This window comes from Ochotona curzoniae, unplaced genomic scaffold (assembly GCF_017591425.1).
Source record: "Ochotona curzoniae isolate NIBS_2020 unplaced genomic scaffold, NIBS_Ocur_1.0 scaffold_3835, whole genome shotgun sequence".
In the NCBI taxonomy this organism is placed as follows: Eukaryota; Metazoa; Chordata; class Mammalia; order Lagomorpha; family Ochotonidae; genus Ochotona; species Ochotona curzoniae.
The window spans coordinates 3204306-3214802 of record NW_024467114.1 but is presented as its reverse complement, the minus strand read 5'-3'; the positions used below and the strand labels follow the sequence as shown (position 1 = coordinate 3214802).

Below are 10497 nucleotides of genomic sequence, written 5' to 3'. Positions count from 1 at the left end.
CTTCGCAATGCGAATGCCGAAGGGTGCATAGTTTGTATTTGGATTGGAGAATCGAAGGCAAAAGTGTCAGAAGTAACTGCTCGGCTTGTCCCACTACAGTGTCCCAGCAAAAGCCTAAATAAAGCCTGTTCGGCCTGTCCATTGCTGTTGGTGATCCTCAATGTGGAACCTTATAAACTTCGTACTTTGCTCTAGACTTTTTTAGCTGCTTCAGTAAGTTTTTAAGAGTGATTTGTGTTAATCTTTCCAAACTGGCTTTTTATAGAAATAATTTTTTCATGCTTATTTCATAATAGGTTTACATAATTGCTAGCTGAATTATGCACTTAAAATAGGTATGACTCCGGAGCATATCTGGGAAGAGAACTGACTTTGGGCAATCACGTGAGGGAGCAGAGCTGGGCAACGATTCTTTGTAACCTAGAAAAGTATTTTACTTTCTAATTCAGGACACCTGAGACATGACTTGCACTATGTCTTGGTTTCTAAGAGAACTGAAGGGCAGATGAAGAAAAGGGCTGGCCCATCACCTGCCCACTCCCCAGAATGCTGGGACCAGCCTTTGCCTGCCAGGCTGAAGTCGGACCCTGTGCAGCTGCCAGGTACTTGAGCATGCAGGAAGAGGCTGGAGATGTCCAAGCTGCTGTGCTCAATGCCTCCCGTGCTTTGGGGTGCACAGGGGTTTGAGGCTGTGCCCCTTTATCCTCAAATTCTTCCTACAAGGGGAGACAAACCAGGGCTGTGCACGTTCCTTTGAGCTCCCACCTGCCCTGCCCAACAGTGATCTGGGTCAGTGTCACATCTGATGTGATGGCGGCCGGAGTGCCCTGGGGGAAGGGGCAGCAGAAGGAAAATAACTCAACTGGCTTACTTGCTTTTTAGAGTAACCCTGGACGGGGTCTGTGCTGAGGAACATGGAGGTACAGAGGAGCGCTCCCGCGATGGTGTCAGGTACAGCTGCAGCTTTGTGCCGCTTGGGGAATGACCCCTTGGACTGAAGATCTTCCTCTCTGTATATCTGCCTTTCCAATAAAAATAAATAAATTTTTAAGAAAAAAAAAAAGCAGGCCTATGGAGTATATCATGGTATATGCTACAAACCAATATCATCTAAGACTTAATATCTTAAGGTATCAAAGCTATGTTTCAAATTTTAAGATTTTTAAAAAAAGATTTATTATTTTTTTATTGGAAAGGCAGATATACAGAGAGGAGGAGAGACAGAGAGGAAGATCTTCCATCCGCTGGCTCACTCCCCAAGTGGCTGCAATGGCTGGAGCTGAGCCAATCTGAAGCCAGGAGCTTCTTCCATGTCTCCCACACGGGTGCAGGGTCCCAAGGCTTTGGGCCATCCTCTGCTGCTCTCCCAGGCCACAAGCAGGGATCTGGATGGGAAGTAGAGCTGCTGGGATTAGAACCGGCGCCCATATGGGAGCCGGCATGCTCAAGATGAGGACTTTAGCCACTAGGCACGGCATGCAGCCCCAAATTTTAAGATTTTTAAGATTACTCTGAATTCAGAAGATGAGGATTTAAAAGTTTCAAAATTCGAGGACAGTTCCCAACTCTTCATTAACAGAACAATTTTGAGACAAATCATTTTTTAAAAAACGGTTTATCAGTTCTATTTTTGTATAAAAGGCAAACCTAGCCAATCAACACAACTGTCACCACATGAAAAGGTACTTTTATCAAACTTCTCAGTCGGAGAACATACAAAGGTTTCTTTTATCATGTCTACAGTAATTGTCTAGGCTTTTCCATGAACTGTTTTTAAAAATCCCACATATCCCCATTATTTCTTCTGTCCCAGTTACAGTACAGTGGCAGGTGGGGGGGCTGGGTGAGAACGCCCCCTAAGCGGTTTTCTGCTGTCCTTTCTTTCCAATCAGAGACTTGTGGATGTGCGGGATCACACCTGAAATAAAAGTTTAGAAAGTTATAACTAGAAAAGCCCTAATTAGCTGTGTCTTAATAGTCGGTGACTCAAATAAAAATAATGTTATAAAGAATGAGAACCGCCCCAGCACCTTTCCAGGCGTGGCCCCACGCGAAGTGCCTGCCAGGGCTGCCCTCTACCTGTGAGCAACCAGATGACGCTCTGCATCTTGGGGAGCAACAGGGCTCCGGAGCGGGCGGGGCCACCACCTCACGCTCACCTTCACTGACCTGCTTCAACGATCTCATCCCTCTCAAGGATCTCGTGTTAAACGATTTCTTAAGATCATTTTTTTAAACATAATTTAAAAGCGATGGGGAATATTTTAAACATCAGGTTTAACTAGCACATTAAAAATTAGACAAAAATGGCTAAAATAAAAAGAAAACCACAGCATTATATGCCTAGAAGAGAATATCAGATTATTATGAACAGATGAGTAACTGTAGTAGACTTCACAGGATGAAGGAACTTATTTTTAGTTAAGCGAATGCACTGGCTCAATGCTCTAATGATGCACTAGTTAGAAAGACCAATACAACACTGGCTTTAGTACATACCACCCCCAGCTATGGTCGCCTTGATGAGAGAATCCAACTCCTCATCACCACGGATGGCGAGCTGCAAGTGACGCGGCGTGATGCGCTTCACCTTGAGGTCCTTGGACGCATTGCCTGCCAGCTCCAGCACCTACAAGCACCCAGGGGTTCACACGTCAGACGGGAGCTAACGGTGTGCTGCAGCTAAAGGACCCATTAGTCAGACCACTATGCTTGCTGTAAGTGTAACACAAATGATGAATACAAACCCATCTCTTTCCCTTATATTTCTATGTAATGCTTTTTATCATTCTCATTCTCTAATTTGCCCTCCTTTTGATTATCTGCAACAAAGAGAAACTTCACTCCAATCCTGGGCCAGCAGTGTGGTATGGCAAGTTACTGTGTCATCTGCAAAGCCAGTGTGTCATCTGAACACAGGTTCCACTCCTGGCTGCTTCATTTCTGTCTGATCTAGTTCCCTGATAATCCGGGAAGAGATGGAAAATGTGCAAGTCCTTGGGGCTCTGTCATCCATGTGAGATGGATGGCAAGTTCCAAGGGCCTCATTTCAGCCTGGCTCTGCTCAGGCAAGTAATCAGAAGGTCAAAGATCTCTCTTCTTTCTCTTTAACATCCAAATCAATACACACATCTTGGAATAGTATCCTTCAGCCAAGATCTTAAATGAAGAAAAAACCATATATTTATATTTTAAAAATGCTTTCTTTTTATTGCCATGGGCCAGGACTTACTCCAGGCCTCCTCCTTGGGGGCAGGAACTCACTTGCCAGAGGAGCAGGCGCTTGAAACAGGAACTCGGATGTGGAATGTGTGAGTTGGGGGTGGTGACCAAGGGATGTTGCTTAATATTCCGGACAGTCTATTTTGTAGTCTATTTCCCTTAGTGATTAGAATTTATTTATTAATATTTGTAGAAAAGTCCTTACTTCTTTTTTAAAAACGGAGGGGCACAGAAATAGAAAGCCAGGCAGCTCCTGTGTGCTGGTGCTTGCCCCAGCTGCCCCAGCTGCCCCCAGCTGCCCCAGCTGTCCCCAGTGGCTGGGAACTCAGAAACCCAGGTGCTTGAGGCACCCCTGTCATCCCCATAAGCCACGAGCCAGAGTTGGGAAAGGCCACAGATATACATACAGACATGGGACACAGGTGTCCACTGCAAGTGAATGCTGCCCCTGAAAAGCACTTACTCTGTGACATCATGGGCCCTGTAAATCCACAGGCAATAAGCCAGAAGCCTAATAACGGACATTTTCAACATGAGACAGTTCAGAGCCTTAGGTACAAAACTGCATTTTAAAATTATTAACCTTTGGGTTCAGCACAATGGCCCAACTGGCTAATCTTATACCTTCAAGTGCTGGCATCCCATGCGGGCACTGGTTCAGGTCCCGGCTGCTCCACTTTCCAGCCAGCTCCCTGCTTTTGGCCTGGGAAAGCAGTAGAGGATGGCCCAAGTCCTTGGGACCCTGCATCTGTGTGGGAGACCCGGAAGAGCTCCTAGCTTCAGATCAGCACGGCATCAGCCCTTTGGTTGTGTGGGTAGTGAACCAGTGGATGAAAGATCTTGCTTTCTACAAATTTGCCTTTCCAATAAAAATAACAACCTATATATCTATCTACCTATCCAAAGCCTTTGCTGGAGTAATACATAAGTTCCTCTAGAAGAAATCATTTAATTAGAGCAGTATTTTTTTTTTTAAAGATTTGTGTTTCGGCACACCTATACTAAAATTGAAACAATTTGAAAAGGAGCATGAATAAGAGACCTTCTATCTGTTTACACTCTACATGGTCGCAACAGCTAGGGCTGGGCCAGGCTGGAGCTAAGCGCCTAGAGCAACATCTGGGTCTCCCACGTGTTGGGGCCATCTGTCCTGACGTTCCCGGGGAACATCAGTTGGGGACTGACTGCGTTGGAAGTGAAGCAGCCAGGACTCTTTAACTGCTGCGCACATGGAAAGCTAGCACTGCAGACTGCAGTTTACCCCACCACACTGTAACAACGGCCTCCAAACTATGTAACTTTCTAAATAGTTTGCAGCTAAACAGATTAAAGACTGTAACACTAGGAAGAAAAGCTTCTCAAGTAGAACTACAATGCATACACACATCTTCCTCATGACACAGCAAGTCTAAAGTACTGTAATTACTGTTAAATTTCCAACAAGACTTGATAACTTGGTGAGGTTACGGAAATGACAGCAACGAGAGCTGACAAACACCCACACCTCTCAGCCTCGGTGCAAACCACATCGTTCCAGCTGAAGCACCTGCCTCTGCTTCAGCTACACTGCGGGCAGCCCGGCGCTCAGCACTGCTCCCCAGCCTGCAGCACTGGCCTTCCTGAGGAGGAACAGGGACAGACCAAGGCTGCTACAAGGCCTGCTCAGGGAGCCCATCTTTCTGAAATGTCACTGCAGCATGTACTGCCACACTTTATATATCACTTTAATATCACAGTATATCTATGAGTTTTACATATCAGCAATCCTTAAAATAACAGGAGGTTTTGTTTTGCTTCATGTTTTTTGTTTGTTTTGGGAGGTTTTGTTAACTTCAAAAATCTTGCCTATTGATAATCAGTTCACATTAGAAGTGGGATACTGCTTTGCTAATATGCTCGCTTAACCTTACAAACGAGTACACCAAGGTTCTTCTTGCTACTCCCCTGGGTGCTGGGCTGATAAGATAGCACGTAAACCTGCTCTTCAGTACAAGCCAAAGAACATGCTGTGTGTGTGACAGGTCCGACGGCCACCGAGTGCACAGCACCGTGCGAGCTCCCACCCGCAGACAGCCCCCACACACCTCAGCCGTGAGGTACTCCAGGATAGCCGCGCTGTACACGGCCGCTGTGGCGCCAACCCGCCCGTGGCTTGTGGTGCGAGTCTTCAAGTGTCTGTGGATGCGGCCCACAGGAAACTGAAAGAGAGGGCTCGGTGAGAAGACAGTACCTAAGGCTGAACAACAGCAGGCCTGCGAACACAGCAAGCTAACTTCATGAGCCCCAACAACCCTGTGGGTGCCAGTTCTAGTCCTGGCTGGTTCACTCCAATCCAGCTCCAGCAGAAGATGGCCTAGAGCCTCGCGCTCCTGCGCCCACCTGGCAGATGGAAAAGAAGCTCCTGACTCCTGGCTTTGGCCTGGCCCACTCTGGTTGCTGTAGCAATTTGCAGAGCGAACCAGTAGATGAGAGATCTCTGCTTCGCTCTCTCTCTGTAACTGACTTTTAAGTAAAGTAGATAAACCTTTAAAAGATGAGTTTATTTTAGAGCAGAACATTCTAAAATCCATTTGCAAAGTAACAGTTTCCAGAGTCTGTGTGTATGCCCTGGAAACTGGCTCCAAATAGTTAACTTCCACAGGACAGAGAAGCTGCACCGCACTGCTGCCCAGTGCACACTCAGCACGGCCCAAGCGCCATGCCGCCGGCCACCTGCCAGAGGCCGCCAGCCTCCCTGTCTTTCGCTCAGTTGAGCTGACCTGTTCACTCTTCTCTCACTGGGCCCTTCCACCTTGCATGTTTTTGCTTCCAAAGGGCCCAGCTCTCCCATCTGGGGAGAGTGCTCCTTGCTGTGCTGGGGCTGTGCTCCTTGCTGTGCTGGGGCTGTGCGCCTTGCTCGCAGCGCTGTCACCGCAGCAGCTCAAGCTCCCTGGAAGGCCCACTGTCCTCTGCAGACGGAACATCAAGCTTCTCAGCACACTCATGATGACTACTTCTAGTTACAGTTTAGTACTTCCTTTCTGAAGACAAAATTTAAAAGCATATCTTAAGTCCCGTACTTCCTGGTCATCATTTTCCAGCCCAAGATTTTATTTTTATTGCAAAGTCAGATATAGAGACAGAGAGGAAGATCTTTCATCTGATGATTCACTCCCTAAGTGACCACAATGGCTGGTACTGCGCCGATCTGAAGCCAAGAGCCATGAGCTTCTTCTGGGTCTCCCATGTGGGTACAGGTTTCTCAAGGCTTTGGGCGGTTCTTCACTGCCCTCCCAAGCCACAAGCAGGGAGCTGGATGGGAAGCAGGGCTGCCGGGATTAGAACCAGCACCCATAAGGGATCCCGCGGTATTCAGGGTGCGGACTTCAGCAGCTATGCCACGGTGCCTGGCCCTGATTATAAGCGTCTTAAGAGTGGATTCTGAATGCGGTAAGCTGTCACATATAGCAGGATCTCAGAAACATTTCTTCTTAAGCTTCAGAAATGTGTTTATTGTCAAAATCAATAAAAATATCCTTGGCTGCTGCAAGAGTACAGCAGTCAGGTGTAGCAAAAAGGCTACTTTAGGGAACAGCATTGAGCAAAAGCTCTCAGGCCACTGACTGTCGCATGAACAGTCCATACAGGTGTTGCTTCAAGTCTGGGCAGTTCTATTTCTGATCCGCCTCCTTGCTAACGTATCTGAGGAAGCAAGGGAAGAAGGGCCCGAATGCTGGGGTGCCTGCCACCCACGGGAGACATGCAGGAAGTTCCTGGCTCAGTCTGGCTCAGCCCTGGCAGCATGATCACTGGGGACTGGACCAGCACTTGGGAGGTCAGTCTTTTCACTCTTGCTCCATCTCTCTACAACTCTGCCTTTCAAGTAAATAAGTCTTTCACACATAACAGAAGGGCCAAGTGATGGTAAACTCCCGTCTCCCAGTCGCTGCAGCAGAGAAGCCTTTGACTTTGGCCTGGTCACTGTTGGCATGTACTTTCTAGTCCTTTCCATCCAACCTACTCTCCTGGGAACTGTAATAAACTCCATTTCAGTATGTGTCTAATACACTTACATGATTCCCTAAGAACGCAGAGCCTGGAGCAATAGCTCAGTGCCTAAATCCTCACCTTACAAATGCCAGGATTCCATATGGGTGCCAGAACACGTCCAGGTTGCTCCATTTTCCATCCAGCTCCCTGTTTGGTGGCCTGGGAAAGCAGCAGAGGATGGCTCAAAGCCAAGGGACCCTGCACCTGCATGGCACATCAAGCTCCTGGCTCCTGATTGGCTCAGCTCCAGTCCTTGTAGCCCCTTGGGGAATGAAGCAGCAGATGGAAGATTTTTTTTTTAAAGATTTATTTATATTCATTGGAAAGTCAGATATAGAGAGGAGGAGAAACAGAGAGGAAGATCTTCCATTGATGATTCATTCCCCAAGAGGTCGCAATGGCAGGAGTTGAGTCAATCCGAAGCCAGGAGTCCGAAGCCTCCTTTGAGTCTCTCACATGAGTGCAGGGACCCAAGGCTTTGGACCATCCTCCATTGCTTTCCCAGGCCACAAGCAGGGAGCTGGATGGGAAGCTGGGCTGCCGGGATTAAAACCAGCACCCATATGGGATCCCAGCACGTTCAAGGGGAGGACTTTAGCTGCAAGGCTAAGATGCCAGGCTCTGTAAAAAGATCTTTGTCAATCTTTTAGTTAAAATAAATAAATCAATCTTAGAAAAAAGACTGCTTCTTCTATAATGTAGGAGTAATGTTTACTAATCCAGAATATTCTGAGGGTGTGAGATAAAGTTGCAATGGTTTCAATATATGAATTATAAAAATATTTAGTGGTTCTGAATAGATGACACTGTTCAAGGAAGAAGGGCCTCAGGGAAGTTCATGCAGAGGTGTGCTGGGGAGTTCATCACCGTCTCCTCAAATTCCAGCTCATCCTGAGAGTCAGTGTCCCGCCAGACACCTTGCCAAGGAAGAGCCACACCACACTCCCGGAATGTGACACAATCAGAAAGGACCTGGCATACAATTATATTCTTAACATTTAAACAAAATACAGTTACAACTTCATCAAGACCTTCTACAACTTGTTTTTATTCAGGAGAGAACACACTGAAGTCTCCACTAAGGAAGCCGACTTTCCGCACTGGAACCTCCCCTGCAGCAGTGAATCAGATCACTGTAACGGACATGGCGCACTGAGCCTTTACCTGCAGCCCGGCTCTCTGGGAGCGCGACACCGCCTTGGCCTTGGCCTTCCCGCTGTCCTTGCCAGCTTTGCCTCCAGCCTGCGCAAAAATTGAAAACGGGAAATCTGTGTAAGATGAAAGCCCCTGGCCTTTCACACTGAACAATGTGCAAGTCAATATAATTTCATGCCCGATTTTGTATATTGCGTAATTTCTTCTAAAACTTTTTATTGGGAAGTCAGATATACAGAGGAGAAGAGAGACAGGAAGATCTTCCGACGGTAGATTCACTCCCCAAAGGCAAAATGGCTGGAGCTGTGCAAATCCGGAGCCAGGAGCCTCTTTCGGGTCTCCCACATGGGCGCAGGGTCCCAAGGCTTTGGGCCGTCCTCGACTGCTTTCCCAGGCCACAAGCAGGGAGCTGGAAGGGCAGCAGGGCTGCTGGGATTAGAACTGGCGCCCATATGGGATCAAGGTGCATGCAAAGCGAGGACTTTATCTGCTAGACTACCACCTTGGACCCTAAATGATTTCTTAAAAAGTAAACATAACATGTTTTGTTTGCACACAAAAATTCAGAAGTTAGCTGTCTTGGGACGAATAAAAAATCCTGCAAAAATTAAACACCTCTCATATGATCCAGTAATTCCACTTCTAGGTACATGCCAACTAAAAAGCAAGTTATTTGTATACCCACGTTCCACCCAAGCATCGTTCATGAGGGACAAAAGCAGAATCAATCCACTGTTGGATGAATGGGTAAGTAAAATGAGATACATACTTATAATGGAATAGTTTTACAAAGAAATTCTGAGTCTGGCACTGTGGCACAGCAGTTTCAGCCACTGCCCACTACTCAGACAGCTGAGCCAGTTCACTTCTCGCCTAGCTTCCTGCTGATATTTCCGGGAAAACAGTGGAAATGCCTCTAGTATTTGAGTTGGTGCCCACCTCCAAGGCCAGGAGTGTGTGCCCAGCTGCTTGCGTCAGTCTGGGGCAGCCTGCACTGCTCCCGAAGTGGCAGTGAACCAGAGGGTGGAAAGTGCTCCTCTCGGCCACTCTGTTAAAATCACAAAACTGCAAGATGAGGGCCAAGCACAGCAGCCTAATGGCTGAAGTCCTCGCCTTGAACGCTGGGATCCCATAGGAGCGCCGGTTCTGGTCCCGGCAGCTCCACTTCCCATTCAGCTCCCTGCTTGTGGCCTGGGAAAGCAGTGGAGGACGGCCAAAGCCGTGGGACCCTGTTCCTGTATGGGAGACCCAGAAGAGACTCCTGGCTTCGGGATCAGCTCAGTTCTAGCCGCTGTGGCCACTTGGGGAATGAATCAGTGGACACAAGATCTTCCTCTCTGGTTCTCCTATTTATCTGCCTTTCCAACAAAAATAAATAACTTAAAAACAAACAAACAAAACAAGGAAATAAGAACAACTGTCACGTGCAACAAATGGAATGAGCACTCGGGACTGGCAAGCAGCGTGTCCCCCCTGAGAGGTTCTCAGGCGGTCAGGCCTCGAAAGGGAAGGGCGCCCTGCGGCTGCTGGGGACCGAGGGGGCCGAGGGGGCAGCTCAGGAAGTGAGCAAGGTCCACAGGACAGCAGTGACAGTCGCACCAAGTGAGCATCTGACCACCACTGAGCTACGCTTCAACAAAAGGTTTAAAACAGATATTTGGCTATATACATTTCATCACATACACAAAAAAGATGTCCACTTTTCTTCTTTTTTTTAATCATTTTATGATACAGTTCCAAGGGCCTTGGGATTTCCCATGCTACCGCCCCAGAGTTCCCCCATATCATCACTACAGCACAGTTCATCATAACAGTCACATGTGGGCGTGGACAATGGGCGTCCACGTTTCTATGAAACACTACTTTCAACTGACAGAAATTACTTTTCAAATAACCTTTTTTTGGGTAAGATTTTATTTTATTTTTATTGCAAGGTCACATATATGAGAAGAGGAGAGACAGAGAGGAAGGTCTTCCTTCTGGTAATTCACTCCCCAAGGGGCCACAACAGCTGGAGCTGGGCTGCTCTGAAGCCAGGAGCCAGGAGCTTATTCCAGGTCTCTCACGAGGGTACAAGAACCAAGGCTTTGG

The 10497-nt window shown here is 47.5% G+C and overlaps 1 protein-coding gene across 2 annotated transcripts in view; it reads right to left on the bottom strand.

The window, feature by feature from the left end:
• Positions 1 to 1596: 1596 nt before the first annotated feature.
• Positions 1597 to 10497, bottom strand: part of LOC121145897 (histone H2A.V) — a 28063-nt gene continuing 19162 nt past the window's right edge. For both annotated transcript variants that reach the window (XM_040965072.1, XM_040965071.1), the window contains 4 exons: positions 8416 to 8493; positions 5307 to 5420; positions 2500 to 2629; positions 1597 to 1918 (listed from right to left, as the gene is read on the bottom strand). In XM_040965072.1, the coding sequence (XP_040821006.1) occupies positions 1857 to 1918; positions 2500 to 2629; positions 5307 to 5420; positions 8416 to 8493 (384 nt within the window). In that variant the 3' untranslated portion in view covers positions 1597 to 1856. The remainder of the gene's footprint in view (positions 1919 to 2499; positions 2630 to 5306; positions 5421 to 8415; positions 8494 to 10497) is intronic.